This window comes from Enhydra lutris, unplaced genomic scaffold (assembly GCF_002288905.1).
Source record: "Enhydra lutris kenyoni isolate GAN:26980312 unplaced genomic scaffold, ASM228890v2 scaffoldscaffold18, whole genome shotgun sequence".
Lineage (NCBI taxonomy): Eukaryota > Metazoa > Chordata > Mammalia > Carnivora > Mustelidae > Enhydra > Enhydra lutris.
The window spans coordinates 28,725,327-28,747,863 of record NW_019154102.1 but is presented as its reverse complement, the minus strand read 5'-3'; the positions used below and the strand labels follow the sequence as shown (position 1 = coordinate 28,747,863).

At 36.9% G+C, this 22,537-nt stretch overlaps 1 protein-coding gene across 5 annotated transcripts in view; it reads right to left on the bottom strand.

Moving 5' to 3' along the window:
* The window catches only part of LOC111148019 (catenin alpha 2), a 1,008,661-nt gene extending 993,925 nt beyond the window's left edge, over positions 1–14,736 (bottom strand). For all 5 annotated transcript variants that reach the window (XM_022504362.1, XM_022504359.1, XM_022504361.1 and 2 more), the window contains exon 1: positions 14,635–14,736. In XM_022504362.1, coding sequence (XP_022360070.1) covers positions 14,635–14,736 — 102 coding nt within the window. The remainder of the gene's footprint in view (positions 1–14,634) is intronic.
* Between the last annotated feature and the right edge of the window lie 7,801 nt (positions 14,737–22,537).

Genomic DNA, 22,537 nt, shown 5'->3' with positions numbered 1-22,537 from the left:
AGTGTCATACTTTACATCCTTTTATTTTATAAATCTCTGGACTGATTTTTTTTAGATATACTTAATTTTAGCACTTTTGTGCGTCCTACTTTTTTTATTCCTGCTTCTGGTCTTTCTATTCCATTCAGAGTCCTCTTTAACATTTCTTGTAAGGCTGGTTTAGTAGATATGGATTCCTTTAACTTTTCTTTGTCTGGGAAACTCTTTAATCTCTCCTTCTCTTCTGAGTCATAGCTTTGCTGGATAGAGTATTCTTGGCTGCAGATTTATTTTCCTTTCAGCACTCTGAATATATCATGCCACTTTCTTCTGGCCTGCAAAGTTCCTGCTGAAAAATCAGCTAATAGCCTTATGAGGTTTTCCTTGTATGTAACAGTTTTCTCTTGCTGCTTTTAAGATTCTCTCTTTATCACTACTTTTTGCCATTTAAATACTATATGTCTTGATGTAGACCTCCTTGGGTTGATTTGTTGGGGACTCTGTATCTCCTGGATCTGGAATTCTGCTTACTTCTCTAGATTAGGGAAATTTTCACCTATCACTTATTGCCAAATAATTTTTCTTCCCCTTTCTTTATGTTCTTTATTTTTCTTCTTCTGGGATCTCTCTGATGTAAATGTTATTCACTTGGTTTCACTGAGTTCCCTTAATTTATTTTCATTTTTTATTAAACTTTTTTTTTTCTTTCTCCTGTTCAGCTTGATTGTTTTCCATTATTCCATCCTCCTGGTTGCTTATTTGTTCTTCTGCTTCCTCTAGTCTACTGCTTATTCCATTTAGTATACTTCTAATTTCAGTTACTGAGTTCTTTGTCTCTGGTTGGTTCTTTTTTATGTTTCTATCTCTTTGCTGAGGGTCTCACTGAGAACTTCCACTCTCTCTTCAAGTCCAGTGAGTATCTTTATGATCACTACTTTAAATTCTCTAACAAGCATATTACTTATGTCCATTTTGTTTATTTCTCTTGCTGTGAATTTGTCTTGTCCTTTCATTTGGGATATATTCCTCTGTCTCTTCTTTTTGTGTAACTCTGTGTCTGTTTTTATGTGTTAGGAAAGTCAGCTGCATGTCCTGCTCTTAAAAGTCATGGCCTTATGAAGAAGTTCTGTGGTGTCCTGTAGCACAATATCCCCAGTTCACTAGAACCTGGCATATCAGGGATGTCTCCTATGTCTGTTGCATGTACCATGCTATTGTGATTGAGCTACATTTTCCTTCTGCCTAGTTGTTTGCAATGGCTTTCTTTGCCTGTTGTAGGCAGGGTATGGTCCCTATGCTGTTAGTAAGCCAGTATGGGGCCACTGAAGGGTCAGACCAGGCAGTTACTAGAGCTGCTGTTGCACTGAACTGTAAGGTGTTTTCTCTGTAATGTTCTCTGGGAAGTTTTTTTTGGTGGGCAGGACCTGCAGTCAGACCAGATGTCTACGCCCAGCACATTGCTGGGGCTGCAATCAAACTGATACATATAGCCTTGGGCAGGAGTCACTTTGGGGTAATGCTGGTCTCTTTCAGGGCTGCGAGCACAATGCCATGGTCATGGCTCTGCTTTGGAGCACTCCTGTGCAGGCTGGATTGGATGAGCAGGGTGGGTCCACAGGAGAGTACAAGGGCAGGACACACTGTTAACAAGCTATGTGGAGAGTGTCTGTGCTTCCCTTATTCCTGCAGCTGGTCCTGTTTCTAGGCTTGGGGCTGAGGGAGGGAAATGTCGACTATAAGTTCTTTTGTTCTTAGAGAAGTCTCCCAAAGATCCCTGCTTCTCCAGCACATGTTCTGAGATTAGCAAATAAATCTTCTTTCCATGTATCCCAGGAATTTTTCTGTTGAATTATGCTATATCTCAGTAGCACTATTTGTTAAGCTGTCTCTTTAAATGCAGTTTCTTAATGTCCTCTGGCTCTCCCAGAGCCAAGCCTCCGAGTTTTAAAGTTCCATGTGTTAAAACCAATGAATGTTAAGCCCCTCTGGTTTTGAAAGCCAAATGTTTTGGGGGTTTGAATTCTCACTGTGGGTCACCCATGCCTGGGGTGCTTGGTGTCTGCTCCTCTCCCTTCTCTGTGCTTGCACCATCCCTCCCTCCCGTGGACAGTCTCATGGGTCACCTTGGCTCCTGATCGTCTTTGACCTTCCTAACCTCTTTGATGTTGCTTTTTCTCTGTGTTTCACTGTGGAAAGTCTGTTTTGCCAGACACTTTCTGGGTTATTTACACTGATGTGGGTGTTGCCTAAGTGTATCCATGGGATGAGCTGAATTCAGGACCCAGTCATCTTCTATAGGAGTCTTGTACCACTCATCATAGCTTGCATAGTCCAGCAAGAAGAAGGAAGATTTCCTCTTCTTGGCAACAGCAAGCTTCCTAATTGCACGGTCTTAAAGTGTTAAATTATATGATCAGATTATACATTGTTTCCAATGATCATTCTGATTGCCATTTAGAGAATGTAGAAGAAGTGAGCAAAACTGGAATTGGTGGATTATTTAGTAAGTGACCATGTTGGTTTTTGGTGTGAAAGGACTTGGGTTTAGAACCAGGACTTTAGCAGCAGAGATGGAGAGAGGAGGGCATATTGGAGAAAAGAGAAACCAAGGAGAATTCCTAGGTGTGAGACAAGGGTTCAGGGAAGAGATGTAGGCTGAAGATACAAAATTGTCAGTATATTGACAATACTTAAGGCCATAGGGATGAGGAGAATCGATTGGAGGAAAATGCAGAAAAAAGAAAAGAGGAGTCCCAAGTCTAAGCCCTGAAAAACACAAACATTTAAAGCTGAGGTAGATAAATAAGATAAAGCACAGATGGCAAAGTCACAGCCAGGAAGCCAAGACAGCCGAATTACAGAAGGACTCAGAATTATGTCAGAATGAAAGAAAAATAGCTGGTTAGGTTTCCTATGACTTTTCCTGGCCTTCTTTCCTTCTTAATTATGTGAAAACAAAGCATATCTTTTGTACTTTTAACAGGATGACAAGAAACAGAAAAGCAGGTGTGCTGCCATGCCCCAATCCTAAATCTCAGATCTCTGACAAGCTTTAATTAGTTTGCTAGTTCAGGGCTCCTGAGTAAGTGCAATTCTGTCACTTTGTAGGCATGATCACGCTTGGTAAAGTGGAGTTTTTGGTCACTAGCTCAGATAAAGTTTCTATATTTTCCAAAGTAGTTTTGAACAATTTTGTTAGCTAACCTCCCACAATTTCTTGCTTGAAATTTTGGAATTAGTATGCAATAGAGTTTGTTCATTGTCCAGTTTCAAGCACATAAAAAATCATTATTCTTTCTGAAATTAATTTTTAAATTTAGTTTTAAGTACCATTTTCCCATTTAAAATAGTTGCTGTTCACTGAAATGGAAAGTGCAAGAAGAAAAATATTTTTAAGTTTTGAGTTTGTGGCCAAACAGAATAAAACAAACAGTTATTGCAAAGTTTGAGAATTCACATGCATTAACCACTTAATAGGGAAAATAGGTTTTTAGTTTAATTTATTCATTTGAATGTTAAGGAATTTGTTTATGTCATGTTTGCATGCAGCAAATATCTGGTGTGAGCAGGAATTATGTGATGCAAACAAGAAAAGGAACTAATTCCTGACTGTACAAATATATTCAGTTCTTTTTGGCTCGCTTCTTTTCCTCTTTTCTGTTTGCTTTTTTCAAGTTTTTATTTAAATACTAGTTAGTTAACATACACTTTAATACTGGTTTCAGGAGGAGAATTTAATGATTCATCACTTACATACAACACCCGGTACTCATCACAAGTGCCCTCCTTAAGCCCCATCACCTATTTAACTCACCTCCACCCGCCCCCACATACTTCCCCTCCAGCAACCTCAGCTTGGAATCTATAGTCAAGAGTTCACCCCTTCCCCACCTTCAATTTAATCCTTTACTCTCTTCCCATTTTACTCTATCAATTCTCTATGGTTGATGTACTAGCAACTTGCCAATTCAATATTTTCAGCCCATGTTTACCTTAGGAGCAGCAGACTTATTTAGTCTAATTCAAGTAAGGCCTTTTATTATGTGGTCTAAGTCTCTCTTTTTTCATCTATAAAATGGAGAAAATAATATTGACTTCACCACGTTGACCCAAGGAGTAATGAAAACTCCTAGAAATATCTGAGATACTTTCAGATACATAGTAACTACTCAAGAAATATTAAGATTTCTCCTCCTTTTCTCATTAGAGGCTCTGGATTATCTATGGTTAGTTCTGTGCTAATGGAGAAGAGCTCTAACTAAAACAAGAGCAGTAAAAACTGTCCAAAGCCATGACAAAACTCTATGGAAAGTAATTTAGGAAATTTAGTTCAGCAGCTTAAACCATACCTACAAGCAGGCCACAAGAAATCAGGATTGGTGAGCTTAATAAAGTGTGAGGGAAACCCTCTAAAACCCCCTTTCTCATGGAGAACAAGAAATTAATAAACTGAGGTAGCATGTAGAACACTCATTTCATAGCAACTTAGGACTTCTCTTTTATCCTCTACTAAATAAAATTTGTCTTATTAGCATTCATAAAATAATCACTGTGTTTAAGTCAGAGATTACTGAAAGGAAATATTTTGATAGAAGAGAAGTTAGTTGTATCATTGTTAGTATAGTTGGCTTGTATTCTAAAACCATATTAGATCATACTCCTTAACTTCTATTGTCCTATGCTAATGAGAAGGAAATGGAGGCAGATGTTGTGTGTTAACTGTGACTACATTTATGCTAAACAAGGTGAAATGATGCCACGGTGCACTCAATAATTTTGATTTGCTGTAGTTGATTCTAAAGGTAGGGGGAGAATTGACACATCACATGGTATAGGGTAGTGAGTGTTTGCCAAACACAAGACCCAGAGCTAGAGTAGTCACATAATCCTTAACATCACATGCAATGATGTAACATCATCCATCAAATTAATGTTAATTTCAAGTTTTGTTTTTGTGGCTTTTGTACTTATTTTGTAATTTTCTTTATGAATACACATATGTGCATACATAATTCTATATTTATCCTACTTCAGGTCAGGATTTGGGAAAATTTTGTCTTGTTTTTGTGGGGTTGTTTGTTTGTTTGTTTGTTTAAAAGGGCTCCATACATTACTTAAGTTTCAAAACATGGCCAACACAGCTGGCCATAAAACAAAAAGAGCATCATTCCCATCTGGTAGCAGACAGCAAAATTTTGAACATAATCCCAAAACAGAAATTAATCTAACCCCACACAATATACTAGTCAATTAAACTCTTATTTCAGAAGTGGCAAACACAATAACTACCAAGCAATTTAACATAAAAACTCAATTTGAAGAACTATTTCCAATATAATAACCAAATAAGGTATATGTAGCTACTGTAAAATAAAACAGAATAAAACAAAACAAAAATGCAGCATCAAAAAGAAAGTTAATATTAGGGGATAAAACAATATTTGCAAAACAATAAAAATATAATCTTTCAATTAAATATTTACATATGTGATAAGTAAGCTTCTAAATCATAACCTTATTATTTCTTTGAAAATCCTATTTTTAATATAAAGAGATTTTTTAAATAAAATTCATGGTATTTTATATAGTTCATTCACGCACAGAAACTTCTATTAAAGACAGATAAACTACAACATTTTTTCAGACAAGGAAAATAGCATTCAAAAATTAAAATGGGATTGGTATGAAAATATTAAACAATAAAAATAGGAAAAATACTTGGAAACAGAGTAATCAAGCTATATATAACATTGATCGAAGAAATAAACCAGCTTAAAGGAATTCAAAGCTTTTGCTTTTAGCACATCCTTTACTTTTTATACAATTTAAACTCTTTGACAAAGGTATACAATTTATTGTAATATTGTAGTGTCACCATGGAAACCACCCGACTATGTTAATATTTGAACCTCATGAATAAACCATGAATTAAGGTAGTTCTCAATAATGATATGCTCCAGACAGAAGGGTATCAAGAGACCTCATTTTATGCTTTCATTCTTCTGGTAGATTCATACAGAAAATACTCTATCTTAGAAACTATGTAAGACAGAGTATGGGATAACATAAGAGGCACACTCTGGCTTAAGCCTTAGAAGTTAGTTCATTTTTGAGTAACAGTTTCTTTCTAGAATAATTTTCAGTTTAAATCTCCTGATTTTAAACTTAAATCTCATGATTTCCTAATTTTAAATGCACCAAGGAAATAAACTATAGTTGTGAGTTACACAGATGACTCCTTTAAGAAGATTAATATATTAAAAAAGAGAAAATCAAGGTTTTTTTAAAATTTAACAATATTCTTAAGTGTATGAAGTTCTAATTATTTAGCTTTTGAAATAGTTAATTTTTGAGGACAATTTTAAAGGACCTAGTTATAGAAGTCACTAGAGCCTAACCTAAAAGAGGCCCATAGATACTACTCAAAATAATACTGGAAATAATTAAAGAAAGGTTCTCTTCTTAGGAAGGTCTTTCCCCATTACACCTATTTAGAGCAGCTCATTAAACATCAATGGTATTCTTTTTTCCAAATGCTTATTGTTATTTAAGTTGCAGATCCATCTTTCTAAAAGGAAATAAGGAACTAAATTTCAGCAAATTCCATTCTATTCTATCGTGATAGGCTGAGTTTCATTAGATTGCTTAAATTGAATTCCCAGTAACTTTAGAAGTAATCTTTGAGTAAATGTAACCACAATTTATTCTTTTCTAAACCTGCATTAAAATATTTTTCTAAAGAAAATATATAATGAATCTCTATTTTACACATGGCACACATTCTCTAATAACTGGAAAGCCATTACTACCAGGTAGTGAAGAACACAGCATTAAGAGCAAACTTGTATCAGGATAACACCAGACACTTCATCAATCACTTTAATGAGCCATCTCATGTATCCCTTCAATAATCCTATTGGTTACAAATTATTATCTATAATTTACACTTGGTGACACATTAAGTAACATGTTCAAGTTATCACTGCGGATGCTGTACTTATAATCAAACCTCCTTGATTCAAAGCCTGTGCATACATAACCTCTATTTCAATGGCATAAAAATAATTACAAATTTTCACATTAAATTAACTATAAGATTAATATTCATCCTATATAGGAAAAGTAATTGTCCTTATATATTTTTTCAGTTAAAAAGAGAATATTTTCCTGTTTTGATTTCTAGCTGCTTAGAACAAATGGAAACTTTATTTTTTTAACATTTATCTTCTATCTAGCCACCTAACCCCATTCTAATATTGATTTTTTAATACAATATCAGAAAAAGTGTTTTCTATGTCCTATTCCTATGTTTGCATGGTACATTCCTTTATTTTAAAAGTTTGATCTCATTTCTATTTAGACTTTTTAGTAGAAATAAGTGTAATATTCTATCAAATGTCTTTTTTTTTTTTTTTAATACTATGCACTCTTTACTGTTTTCCCTTTGGTAACATTTTTTCAAAACTGTGACACAAAATCACAATTAGCTTACTAACATTGGTTCAATCCGGATGCATAACATTTTCATCACTACAAGAATCTCTCATGGTACCTTTTTTCTAGGCATACCCACCTCCATTCCACCCTCACTCTGTCCTTAACTATAACCTTTTCTCCGCTTCTATAATTTTGGTATTTCAAAACTGATACATAAATGGAATCATATAGTATATAATCTTATGTGATTGGCTTTTTTTTCCTCTGGAGAGTCATCCAAGTTTTTGCATATATCAATAGTTGCTCTTTTTTATTGCTAAGCTATACTCTCAAATGCCTTTTTAGCATCTAATGGTATAATCAATTGAGCTACTGAAATATTTTTATTTATTTCCTCACAGTAGGCTATCACTATATTTCTTAGAAACTTCCTATTTTGTTACATGTATGCTGATCTTTGAACATACTGCTGGATGGTACTTGCTATATTTTATGAATTTTTGTTTTCTGTTTTTTGGTGTTTTTTGTTGCATTTAAACTCAGAAATGATATAGAACCATCATTGTCTTTTTGTTAAAAAAATGCTATTTTAAATTATCTTGAATTTTTAATAATAAAATTATGATTCTTAAAAAATGATCAAGGAGTTGTTTATCTTTTTCTATAGTTGGAATGGTAGTTTAAATAACATTGTGATTATCAGTTCTTTAAATGTCTAATAATATTTAGATATGCATCCATCTGTTCTGATGTTTTATTGATAACAGATCTTTAAATAGCCTTCCAATATTTATATGCCTCATTCCAGTTTTCCAGTTCCTTCTGGATATACTGTGGTAATTTAAAGTTTTCTAGGAACTTATTCCCTTCCCTTCCTGTAGGTTTGCACGTTTAATCAGAGTAAAGATGCATGTAATAGTCTACTATTGCTTCTTTTAACCTCTCTGTTCCTGGAGTTATTTATGCTTTCTCATTCAAAATCCTGTACATTTTTCTTTATATCTTTTCCATAATTTGTGTGTTGAGGGATTTTTATTGGCCATTTCAAAGAAGAATCAAATTTTGAATTTATTTAATTACTTTAACCTTTGTACTCTATTTTACTGATTCCAGTTTCCATTGTTAATTAAATTCTGTTCTAGTTTCTTTAGATGTTCTTCTTCTAATTTCTTAAGATGAACCCTTAGTTTATTTTTTTTATTTGTTAATCAAAAAGGCATTTAAAGCTAACATTTTGTACTGAGCACAGCTTTTATTGGGTGTGTATATTTTGTTAGGAAGACATCATCTTTTTCATTAACTCATATATACTCTGTATTTCCCTTTGGTTCTAAGAGTTATCTAAGAGTTATCTAAGAGTGTTTCTTAATTTCTAATATGTTATTTTTTTAGTTTTCCAATAAAATTGCCTAATCAAGTATTTTAGCTTTCTAATAAAACTTAGTATCACAGGATGCCGCCTATTAACAATTTTCACTTTTGGGGCACCTGGGGTGGCTCAGTGGGTTAAGCCTCTGCCTTCGGCTCAGGTCATGATCCCAGGGTCCTGGGATCGAGCCCCACATCGGGTTCTTCACTCCGCGGGGAGCCTGCTTCCTCCTCTCTCTCTCTGCCTGCCTCTCTGCCTACTTGTGACCTCTGTCTGTCAGATAAATAAATAAAATCTTTAAAATAAAAATTACTTTTTGGAATTTATAAAAAATTTGGGCATCTTGTTCAAGGACTAAACTTTCTAAGATAAATCCTTTCTCATTTGAAATTTCATGATTTCCACAATGTAAAGATTCTCCAAAAAGGATCTTGCCATTTCAGTATTATAAGATAATATTCAACCTCATATACATTATGATCAAAATAAAATAGTTTTGTTGGACACATTAAGTATTTACCAATAATAAATTCCTAATGTCATTTTTCTTATAATAGTGAATGAATTTGACTAAGAATGCTTAATTTCTGGTATTTATTTCATTACTTATCTATCTTTATCAGAAAAGCTAAGATGGTTATGAGCATACTACATCACTGAATGCCACTATGAACTTTATTCAATTTATAAAGGAGTGTGTGTATGTGTGTGTGTGACACAAATAGGGCCTTGATTTAGTTTTCTTTCTCAGCTCTACCTTTTTAAAAAATGTTAAATAGGAGTTTATGTCCAGTATTTTCTTATCTCTCCTTTCTGATTCATATGCCCTTCAAAGGTCAACAATCATATCAGTCCTATCATTAAGCTTTTATTCTAGGTGGAGGGAATGCTTAGTCTTCATAGCAGAGCTATAAAATTAGAGGAAATAATAGAGATGCTTGTCTAAAAAGTCACATTTTTGAAAGAATCTCTCTCTAAGACAGGATAGGAAAACCAAAAAGAAAGATAAGCCATAGAGATACGAGAAGATATTAAAGGGATGCTAAGACTCATTACAGTGCTAAGTCACTATGTGAAATTCAAGGAGAGTTTTACATATTCTACTGTAGTAAATGAACAAATACAAATTAGACATTTAATTGTCCTAACTTTTTTTTTTAAGATTTTTATTCATTTATTTGACAGAGAGAGAGAAGTCACAAGTAGGCAGAGAGACGGTCAGGGGAAGGGGTGAGGGAAGCAGGCTCCCCACTGAGCAGAGAGCCCAACACAGGACTCGATCCCAGGACCCTGAAATCATGACCTGAGCCGAAGGCAGAGGCTCAATCCACTGAGCCACCCAGGTGTCCCTGTCCTAACTTTTAATAAATGTATTTTTTTAAAGATTTTATTCATTTATTTGACAGACAGAGATCACAAGTAGGCAGAGAGGCAAGCAGAGAGAGAGGAGGAAGCAGGCTCCCTGCTGAGCAGAGAGCCAGATGCGGGGGCTCGATCCCAGGACCCTGGGATCATGACCTGAGCTGAAGGCAGAGGCTTAACCCACTGAGCCACCCAGGTGCCCCTTAATAAATGTTTTTAATGCATTGCTTTTATCTGACAGAATTTAGTTACCTAGACTGAAAGATATGGAAAAAAATGATTTTTTAAAAAGATTTTATTTATTTATTTGACAGAGATCACAAGTAGGCAGAGAGCAGGCAGGGGTGAGGGGGGGAAGCAGGCTCCCTGCTGAGCAGAGAGCCCAAGGTAGAGCTGGATCCCAGGACCCTGAGATCATGACCTGAGCTGAAAGCAGAGGTTTAACCCACTGAGCCACCCAGGCGCCCCCTGATATGCTATTCTTTAGAGAAATGAAATATAAGAGTGAAATAGAAATACATAAAAATTTTAAGAAATAAAAATTAGTTTACGTGTAATATTTTGTTTTCCTATGCCAGATTCATTTATATCCTTCTTCTTGACTTATACAGTGTTGGGTAATGGCTAACACAAGCCTGAATATATAGCCAACAAAAAACAGAAAAATGGAAACTATATTAATCAACATTTACTTTATACCAGTTATTGTGTTTTAATTATTGTGCTTCATTTAATCTGTAAGAGAAGGATTAATCATATTGATATGTAACCTGAAGGCAAAATTCTGAGGCTAGAAAAAGGCAGTCTGCTTTTAACTAGGCTGAAGGAACTACATTTCAGACCAGACTGACATGACTCCAAAGTATCTCCTACGCCAGTCTTTCTCATGCTATCTATGATGAAAAGCCATACTTTTGTTATTCACTTTTGTTATTCATATTTTTGTATATAATACATCATAAACCAAAGCCCTGTAAAATACAACAAAATGATTCAAAAATTTAAAAAGACAAAAAACTTAAGTCTAAAAAAAAAGTCTAAAATTATTCAACTCAACAGATAAAATTATCCTATAAAATAGTCATAAAAATTTAAAAGCCCTTACTCTCAATTTCTGTGCTCACTGCAGATCAATAACAAACAGTTCATGCATAGACCTTAGTCTACAGACCATAATCTGAGTAGCCAACATCTTCCCATATCTAAGCGCCTATCAGTACTAAGTGTTACTTGAAGAAATTTTCATGGAGCTAACAAGAATCATGATTAACTGAAAAACGTACATAAATCTAATGAAATGCTTCAACAATTACATACAAAGATACCCATATCCTACATCTGAAAACTTGTGTGTTATCTTCAGAAACAAAGGGACTTTGCAGATGTGATTAGTTTAAAGATCTCAAGAGGGAGAGATTATCTTAGGATATCTGGGTGGCTCCAATGTCATCACAAGGGTCCTCATTAGAGAGAAGTCAGAGAGTTAGAGGAGAAGGTAAGATGGTATAAGCTGAAGTCAGAGAAAGAGTTGAAAGTGGAATGCTGCTGGCTTTAAAAGAAGGATGAATCTCCCACAACCAAGAAATGCAGGTGCCCACCATATACTGAAAAAGGAAAGGAATGTCCTCCTTACAGAACACAGCCCTACTACACTTTGATTCTTAGTTCTGACCTCTGAAACTACAGAATAGTAAGTTTGTGTTTCGTTGACCTACTCAGGTTGTAGTAATTTGTTATAGTGGCAATTGGAAACATACATTCTACGGAGTAGGTGCTGCTATTACAAACATCTAAAAAAGTGGAAGTGGCTTTGGAATTGATAATAGACAGATATTAGAAAAATTTAAAGAATGTTAATAGAGAAATCCAATGGCCTTGCCCTGACTCTTAGTTAAAACAGGGATAGTAAAGGCCTTGCTTGCAAGGACTCGGAAGGAAGCGAGGAGCGTGTTAGAGAAAGCCTCTATCATCTCAGAGGATATCTAAATCATTATAAGAAGACTGAAGTAACACAGATGTTAAAGGAGATGCTGGAGAAGGCTCAGAAAAAAAAGTGAACATGCTATTGGGAAATGCGAGAGAGTGAATGAAAGCTTGGACGAATTGTATCTTACAATTATATGGAAATCAGAATTGTACAGGATGAACCTAGATATTTAGTCAAGGAGTTTTCCAAGCACGGTGTGGAAGGAGTACCCTGGTTTCTTCTTCCTGCTTATAGTAAAATGTGAGAAGAAAGAAAGAAATTGAGAGAACTGTTAAGCTAAAAGAAACCAGGACTTGAGGATTTGGAAAATTCTCAGCCTATATAAATTGCAAAAGGCACTAAAATTAGAAAACTCACTCTCAGAAATCATGCTCTGGAGAGAAAGTCAATTGTGAGTCTAGATAACCTTTGGCTTGTGCCTTGGAAGGACTAAAAGCTCAGAGTAATCAGTCACACAAATTGCTTCTCTGAAGCGATTAGGCATGTGATTCATGGATGGCTTTGACCATTTCAGACCAATCCAAAATAGAGATGGGATTATCTGGGAATATTCTGTGAAGTAGCCCCTTTTCTAGTAGAGTGAATCCCAGAGAAACAAAGGGGAGAACCTCAGGTTTCTTAAGAATGTTATATCAGGGGGCGCCTGGGGGGCTCAGTCAGTTAAGCATCTGTCTTCAGTTCAGGTCATGATTCCAGGGTCCTGGGATGGAGCCCTGTGTCAGGACCTGCTTCTCCCTCTCCTTCCCACATGTGTCTTCTCTCACTATCTCTGCATCTGTCTGTCTGTCTCTCTCTCTCAAATAAATAAACAAAATCTTAAAATTAAAAAAAAAAAAAAGAAAAAGAAGAAGAAGAATATTTATCAGTAGAAACACTGCCAGTTGTTCCCAAACTTTCAAGTCTAAGGGAATTTGCCCAGCTGGATTTCTAAATTGCTTGAGGTTGATAATACTTTTTATCCTTCCACTTTCTCCTTTTTTAGTGGGACTATCTGTACTTATTTTCTTTTGCCTGTGCATCTTATCCCAATGCATTTTGGGAATACACGCACACGCGCGCGCGCGCGCGTGTGTGTGTATAGTTTTCTAGTTTCACAGGTAACAGACAGAGAGGAATTTTGTTCAAGAATGGATTATAACCAGAGCCCTACCCACACCTACTTTAGATGATTTAGATGACAAGATTTGGAATTTTTAAGCTGATGAAATTTTGATGAGATTTTGGACTTGAAATTATTCTATAATAGGTTGAGGTGTTGAAGAATCTGAGGATGTGGTAAATATGTTTTCCACATAGAAAGGATGTGAATTTGGGGGTGGGCAGAGGGCAGATTATGCTGAACTGAATAATGACCCCCAAAGATGTCCATGTCCTAATCCCTGGAAACTGTGACTATGTTATCTTAAATGACTATTATTTGGTTAAGGATCTTGAGATTACCTTGGAGTATTTCAGTGGGCCCAATGTAATCAGAAGGTCCTTTTAAGAGGGAGGTATGAGGAGATGTTAGGACAGAAGCAGAAGTCAGAGTCAGAGATTTGAAGATGTTACATTGCTGGCTTTGAATATGGAGGAAGGAGCAGGAGAAGGCAAGCAGACTTCAGAAGATGCAAAAGACAAGGAAGGGCATGCACTTTCTGCTAGAGCCTCTACAAGGAATGTAGCTCTGCCAACACCTTGACTTTGGGATTTCTGACCTCCAGAACCATAAAATAATAAATTTGTGATGCTTTCAGCCCCTAAGTTTGTGGTAATTTATTACAGCAGCTCTAGAAAACCAGTATGGAAAAACCAGTAATTGAATTTAAATTTAAAAAATAATAATAACGAAAAAAAGAAACAAAAATAAACTTCTACTTAATTTGGCATAACATTTCCCTAAAAATATACCATAAAAATCTTTAATTTTCACATTCCATGTATTTCTAAGTTTAATATAGCAGAGAATATGCTTCATAAGATACTAAAACTTAACAATTAAAACTTAAATTCTGAGAATTTGTTTTCTACTGACAGTCACCTGAGGAGATGTGGCAAATGTGACAACAAAAACAATGGAACATTTCATTTTTCCAACATGATAAATTGTCCATTGTCAACTAAAGAAAGGTCATATACTTTGCTCTTAAATAGTCAATACAGCTCTTCCCAACTGTGCATTAGCCTCTGAAAGTGAGCTAGGAATGGCTTATTTAAACTTTGAATTCATTACTATGAAAGACAGACCCTTCACCAATGCCCCCTCTTTAATTATCTCATCAACCTAATTTCAAAAAAAATTCTATCGTGAGGTTTTTGTTTTGTTTTGTTTTGTTTTAAGGCACTTCAAATGTTATCAGGCAATAAAACTGTCCATAGTTCAGGCAGTAACATATCTTCAGTATTTAGCATTATGGCAGGATGTATAATTAACTCTTAGAGATTTCTAAGCTTTTTGAAGAGTCATGACATAATCACAGAAACATATCCAAGCAACAAAGTGTTACAGATCGTCCCTTACCTGTGTAACAAGTGGCTCCAAAAGCCTCTCCACCGTTAGTGTCCGGATTTCCAAACTTTTGGGGTCCCATTTTAAAATGATAGGTGAAGTCGCCGAAGTCATGCTCCCTACAGAAACACACATTACTGGTAAGAAATAATGATTACTGAAATAATCGGTTACCTCGGGGATTCAAAACAAATAAATCACCAAAATTCAGAACATAGCTGAAGATGATATATCTCGTTGAAACCCATCAAATTAAAGATGGGAACTCTGAACCAGAACTATGTGAGGCAGTGATTTTTGGAATCACATTAAAAACTGGGAGCTCCTGAGGACACCTGTATATGTTAAACAAACGATTGGGACTCAGCTGGCATGGAAATAGTTTCCTCATTCAATATTTAGTGCATACATCCATCTGCCAAATGTGGAGAAAGAGCTGGATCTTGACCCCGAGCAGTTTATAGTTTTAAGGTAGTGAGACCCAAGGTAGGCAACAATTATGCCTCTGTGTGACCCATTCTGTGACCGAGGAATGCAGAGGGCTATGGAAAAGCTGAGAAAGGACACAAAGTCAGTCTGGGAGACCAACCAAGGTTTCCAGGAAGCACAGTAAATCCACCACGATCACCATATGAGGGACTTATGTCACAACAAAATCCTACTTTGTTTTCTTCCCATCATAACTGACCACTGAGGATATTGTACTCCCTGTGGCATATGAGTTTCATTCTCTTAAACAGGAAAGACACTTTGCAAACTGAGTGGCGATGGTTCTGAAAATTAGCTTGCTGCTATTTACATGCTCTCTGATTACTCACTGCATTTACATTCTTGTCCCATAAAATTAGTGTCTGATAAGGTTATTTATCTCATTCTAAAGTAATCCTCTCCTATCTAAGAACCACTGATGTGTGGGTAGCAGCCTCCCACATATCAAGCACAAAATATGGCCTGGGCTTGAATAAATTATACATTCTATCAGGGGTGTGTTGCTCAGTGAGAAATTGACTGCTCTTTGCTGAATATATTTTGACAACTAACCACTGGACAAGCAACCTTAGAATGTACAAACTAAATCTGAATCATTTGCTTTAATACCACTATAAATCAAACTGTTCATAGCAGTTCTCTTCTTTTAAATCAATGTCCCCACTCCATTCCATCCTTATAAATCAATGTAGATGATTATTTCTATTAGAATTAACAGTACAAAGAAGGTCTGGTCTGTCACAACAGGCACATGCCTCTTCACTGCACTGCCACAGCAAATACACCCAACAAATCTGCTTTGGAGAAAAAAAAAAAAAAGGCGAAGACACAGCGCGCTGGTATTTTACCTCTCTCCAAATGCCATGTTTTAAATAAACCGAGCACAGCGATCCAACCATATAGACAGATTTAGATTTGTGTTCCTTCACAACAATAGTTGGCACAGATAAGCTGCCAGTCCTCCAAAAACCTAAAAACGCTTTACACATTCCCATTCACACTACCAACTGCCAAATGGTAGGTCTGACATGCACGGAATTCTGCTGCTGGGCAGCACATCTTCTCATGCTATGGAAGGATGAAAATGCCAGGTGCGTTCTGCACGCACGTGATACCACTGTCCCTGCTGAGGCCACATCTACCTGAGTCATCTTGGTCCAGTACCTATGACGTAGTTATTACAAATTTCTGGGTGAGGTTCTCTGAAAGCCTTTTTCAAGCTTTGCTACTCAATAATGAGTAGCAAAATAAATGATGATATAGAGGGAAGCCCTGTAGGGAAGCTGGATAACTAGCAGCAAAGTCATTTTAACACAACAGAGAAAGGCACTAAGTAAGACTGTGTAGCAAATCACCATTGTTATATGAACATGCTTGCGCATATAAGCTGGGGGGATCCAAGGAAAGCACATTAAATCTTTTATGGATTTTCCAATGCAAAACTATAAAGAAATGACATTCAAAATATGCTGAGGTGAGAAACAAAAATGCTAGGACAATCACATCAGAGACAGTAGCATGCATCTGGCGGAAATGGGAGACAATGAACAAAGACCTCAAGCCAAGAAGCAAAGTTAGAGCCTTGAGTCCTGAAGGTTGCATAGCCCTTATAAATCTAGTCATGAAGGGAAATGAGCTGCTGGGCAAAACACTTGACTTAATTCATTCTTTTGGGGATTAACCTTTTCAGCCACTTGTGACACAGGTAAGATTCAAAAGCAAAAGGCAAGGAAAATTTATATGGTATTAATTTGTTGAAGAGGAAAACCCAGTTACAGAAACTTTCAATGGTCTTTTTCCAGCCATTAAGTTCTTGATATGGTTTGGAATGAAACTAGGAATTCTGCCTCTACCCTATAATATTTTCATAATTTGGTTTAATATCCAAATTAGCCAAAGGACCAAGCATGAGGGATGAATACTGCAAAATCTCTAGCTCATAACACAGGATGTGTTGATATGTAAGCTTCCCATTGCATGTCCACAATAGCCAAACTATGGAAAGAACCTAGAAGTCCATCAACAGATGAATGGATAAGAAGATGTGGTTATATATATACAATGAAATATTAAGCAGCCATCAAAAGAAATGAAATCTTGCCATTTACAACAACATGGATGGAACTAGAGGGTATTATGCTTAGTGAAATAAGTCAATCGGAGAAAGACAACTATCATATGATCTCCCTGACATGAGGAAGTGGAGATGCAACGTGGGGGTTTGGGGGGTAGGAAAAGAATAAATGAAACAAGATGGGATTGGGAGGGAGACAAACCATAAGTGACTCTTAATCTCACAAAAAAACTGAGGGTTGCTGGAGGGAGGGGGGTTGGGAGAGGGTGATGGGGTTATAGACATTGGGGAGGGTATGTGCTATGGTGAGTGCTGTGAAGTGTGTAAGCCTGGCGATTCACAGACCTATACCCCTGGGGCTAATAGTACGTTTTATGTTTATAAAAATTATGAATGTTAAAAAAAAAAAAAGATTCTCATTGCATTGCCACTGAGGAGCATCCTAGCTTCAAGCTAGCTACTGAGCATGAGGTAGAAGAAGGTAAGAAACTCCTTTGGCTCCACTACCTGAGCTGGTATAATCCGTACAATCCATTGTTTCTGGAAGAAGCGTTTGTATCCTTCTATTTGGGGCACACACTTGATTGCTTTCTACCATATGTACTAGAACTTGTATTAGAAATATTTTCCCCATCAAAGCCCTTAGATTACATAAACAAGAAGAAAATGATTATAATGTTAGTCTTCTAGATTCAACTAGTTAATGATCATAATGTTAGTCTTCTAGATTCAACTACTGATGATCTTCCCCTTCAAGGCTAGTAAGGACAGATGATGGCAAAGAAGAGAAAAATAGTCAGATACCCTCTAGAGCACAGGATTAGCACAACTGCAGTCAGGCGAAATGACATTGTGTGACCCCCATGACAAGCATACACAAGATAGCTAACTCCCAACCGAGAGTGTCGTCCCACCTGTGCTTTCAATATTTATAAATTCAGAAGGGCAAAGAATACATAGGCTTTGAAAGTAGAACAAATGATTATTCAGTAAATAGTCAGTCCCCCTTCCAACCCTCACCTCCATGAAAAGAGAATACATCCTCACTTCACTGATATTGAGCTTTCGACAGGGCAATGTTAGGAAATATGATCTGAATAGACCTTTGAACTATACTTGTGTGGTTGGACTTGTCCTCTTGTGCTACTGTCTCTACACATGATGAGAGTCACGTACAGCCAGACCACTGGTCCAAAAGGAAGAAAGACATAAGAAGCAAACCTGAATCCATGCTTCAGCTGGAGCCCAAACCAGGTGAGCCAAGCCTGGTCAGCCAGCTCCCAATCAAACCAGAGAAAAAGGATCAAAAATTAAATGCTTGCTATTGTATATCACTGAGATTTTGCCATTAACAATTATTCAACAATAGCTAACAGAATGATAGCAAATAGGCTTTTGTTTGAATCAAAGCCCTATAATTTATCAACAATATGATGTTGTCCAAATTAGGTAATTTGGTAATCTTCTTGAGCCTCAGTTTCCTCAAATGAAAAATGAGGGTAAGTGTTTTATAGGGTTATTGTGACAATTAAATAACTTAATAGATAGAAAACATTTCTGGAAATATTATTACTGTTATTATCCTCTAAACTTTAAGTATATTCTTCTGGCAATTTTTTTTAATCTCTAGAAGAAATAGGGAAGCACCCATTAAAAATAAAGATCCAGGGGCGCCTGGGTGGCTCAGTGGGTCAAGCCTCTGCCTTCGGCTTAGGTCATGATCTCAGGGTCCTGGGATCAAGCCCCGCATCGGGCTCTCTGCTCAGCAGTGAGCCTGCTTCCTCCTCTCTCTGCCTGCCTCTCTGCCTACTTGTGATCTCTCTCTGTGTGTCAAATAAATAAAATCTTTAAAAAAAAAAATAAATAAAGATCCAGACTGACGATCCTCTGAGTGGAACAACCAAATTGACTCAAATGAGAAGGGCAGAGAACAAATCAAATGTTTAGTCACACACACCCGCCTTTCATCTTTCCAAGGATGGAATGACACATTGTCTCAAATCCACGCTACATATCTGTACAATTAATGTAGTCTGTTTTGCCCACAAATGAGATTTTATGAAAGCAAATACATTTCTCAATGCTCAATTTTTTTTCAAAACTCAAAGGGAGAAAAACATTTATTTTACTTGCTTTTGGTAAGGAGACTCAGAACATTGACTGGACACAGTGAAAGAATGAAAAACAAGCCCTGTAACAAAAGACAGCAAGGCTGTCTTCTTCCACATCATGATTTTATAAGCCCAAGAAGAAACTGCTAGCAATTTATTTAATCTCTGAGAAGATTTTCTTCTTGAAAAGTAAGAAAATATGAAACTGCATATCCATGAAAGGTGCCAACATGGTCTGTAAAGTAGTAACTTAGATAATATCAGACTCTCCCCATGGGGGTAAAGAAGAAGCATGGGCCAGGATGCCAGCAACCATTTGTCACTTACAACAGAAAAAGCAATTCCTGACAAAAAAAAAGCCAGAGTAAAATGAGGTTACTTATAAATAGCCTTGTTTCTTTGGACAGTGTCCTGATAGAAAATTCCTCGAGATTGCCTATTCCAGGGAATGTCTTCCCATGACAAATATGTTAATGGAGTATATAATTCACCTACAGAGATTCCCCTTTCCAGGCATTCCTGGAAAATGTCTTTGGAACTCTCTGCCTCCCCTTTCCAAGTTCTCACCATTCCTTCCACTGTTGTTTTGCAAAACAATGGTCCAGGATGCTTTCCAGTTGTTCAGGAGACCACCCAAACCTGCCTTCCCTCCATTGGGCTCCAGCTTCAGATTCTCTTCATAAACCTTTCTCTCCACCACCACTAAGCACTACTGTCAACAAACGCTGTAAGGCTTTATCAGATGACAGGCTAGCTTTGGCTGACAGGCAAGTTCAGAAGAGGGAAACGACGAATAGTGGGGTTTATTCACTTATTCCACACCTATGATATTGAGCCAATTACTTAACCTAAGCTTCAGTTTCATTGCTGTAAAATAAGGACGGTAATGCTCTGATATAATTCGTGAATTTGTTCTGAAAAAAATCAATGAAATAATTGCATATGCAAAAAGTGCTGGTTTTACTTCTTTTTATGTTGTCTGTGTTAATGTCCAGTTCAAGATGTCCGGCAGCAAGAGGTGGCTCTCAGATTTGTGTGGGATCGCAGTCACCTGGAGGGTATGCTCATACACATACTGCCAGGACCTAACCAGAGAGTTTGAGATTCTTCAGATCTGGGGTGGAACTAAGAATCTCCAGATGAGGCTCATGCTACTGGTCCAAGAATCACACTTTGAGAACCACTGTTGTAAACAGACCATAACCATGCATCCTAACAAGGGAACATGGTTCGGGAACACATAGGATAGCTTTGCGGAGACCCAAGGACCAGTAATAATACCGCCTCTGTTATTATTACAATTACCACTCTCATTGCCATTGTTATTATTATACCTTTCTAAAAGGTATTTACACTTTTTAGGGGATCCAAAGCCTTGAAATGATTTTCAACAGGGAAGTAGAATGTCATATTTAAATCACATATAGTTCGTCAAATCACATGTGAACCAACCCCCAATCTCCCAAAAAGTTCCAATAGCTCCTCCTGGGAGACACCTTTCCTTACTTGAATCATTGTCATTGTTGTGACCGCTGTGAAGAATGTAACATACAGTAGGAGAGAGTCACCCCCACCTCAATTCACCAGAAGCAGAAATGAAGGTCAATCAATATTTGCTTAATAGAGAATAAATATTTCCCCAAAAAGTGTTCCTAAGCAATTTGTATTATTTGAGGGCCATAAAAATGTCACTCTTGTGTGGAACATAAGGAATAGCACAGAGGACCATAAGGGAAAGAAGGGAAAACTGAATGGAAAGAAATCAGAGAGGGAGACAAACCATGAGAGACTCTGGACTCCGGGAACCAAACTGAGAGTTGTGGAGGGGTGGGGGGGGGATAGGGTAACTGGGTGATGGATATTAAGGAGGGCACTGGGTATTATGCACAACTAATGAATTGTTGAATACTACATTAAAAACTAACAATGTACTATATGTTGGCTAACTGAACATTTAAAAAAAAAAAAAGTCTCCCAAATATTTTACTTGAAACACAATAGTAGTTCTAATTTTCTGTTGTTAATAAAGATACCTCCAATATCTGGGTACCCTATTGTAAGAGGGGCTTTTTTTTTTTTTTTTTTTTTTTGGAGTTGAGGAGAATATGTGTATATGTAAATATCACAGGCAGGAGTAGACAGTAAGAAACAAAGACAGGGAAGGATATTTGATAACCTTTCAAATATCCCTAGAAAGTGGTGTTGGGGTTGATGTAGAGCATAAAATCTGCAACAATACCTGGCTTGCTAAAATGTAACACAGAGGCCACTGGGTACAAGGAAGGTTTTTGGAGAAGGGCATGGGACTTTGGAATGCCCATGCCTGCGTGACCACTCTTGCCCCAGGAACGTCACAGGGAGTTACCTTCCCTGAAGCTTTCTTAACCCAAACAGCTGCCCTGTGATCTAAGAGATATATGCATTGTCCCCTAGACCATGTTTGGCAGAACTGTAGAACATACAGTTTAGTATGTCATTCCTTCCCCTAAATAGATCCTCCTATTCCAGTAAGACCTCCTGTCAAACATCATGTGCTCGAGAAATGGTGATAAAGATTTATGATTATCCTGAAAGACCAATAAAGGCGGGAGCAAAGAACAAAGGGTCTTCCTCTCTGAGCATTGACCCTCTTGCCTCTTCCTCTCTTTCACAGAAAAGTTTGGAGTAATCTTTCATCCCTCCTTACAGGGAGTGCTGGCTGATCCCAGCAAAGCAGAAGTCATACTGATTCCCACCAAAATATGCTCTGCTGCAATGGAACCAGGTTCAAGTGGAGGTGGGGGAGAGCAGTACTGGGGACTCTTCCTGAGGTATCTGGTGTATAAATGGCCTGGCCTAGTGGCTTAGCTATGGTAAAGTCTTGCTTCTTATTTTTCCTCCATTAACTTTGCTCATTGTAAGCTCATTTCCTCTTTGACTACAAAGAGACAGCATACTGACCATCACTGTCCTCTACATAATAATCATTCAAAGCCCTGACTCCATGAACTGAGAGATGACCCAAGACGCAAGTCACAGCTGCAATTACAGGATCTATCACCATTCGAATTAAAAAATGAAGTGATATATAATTTCCAACTGTTCTTCATTATTTGCAGTTATCTGGGGGGTGGAGCACTTAGCTCTGTGGCTGATAAACAAAGTTGAACACTACAACACTACATGTCAGTATTACAATATCTGCAAGACCTTTATTTACGGTAAGTCCATACTTCTTAAAAAAACATTTAACAAAAGAAAT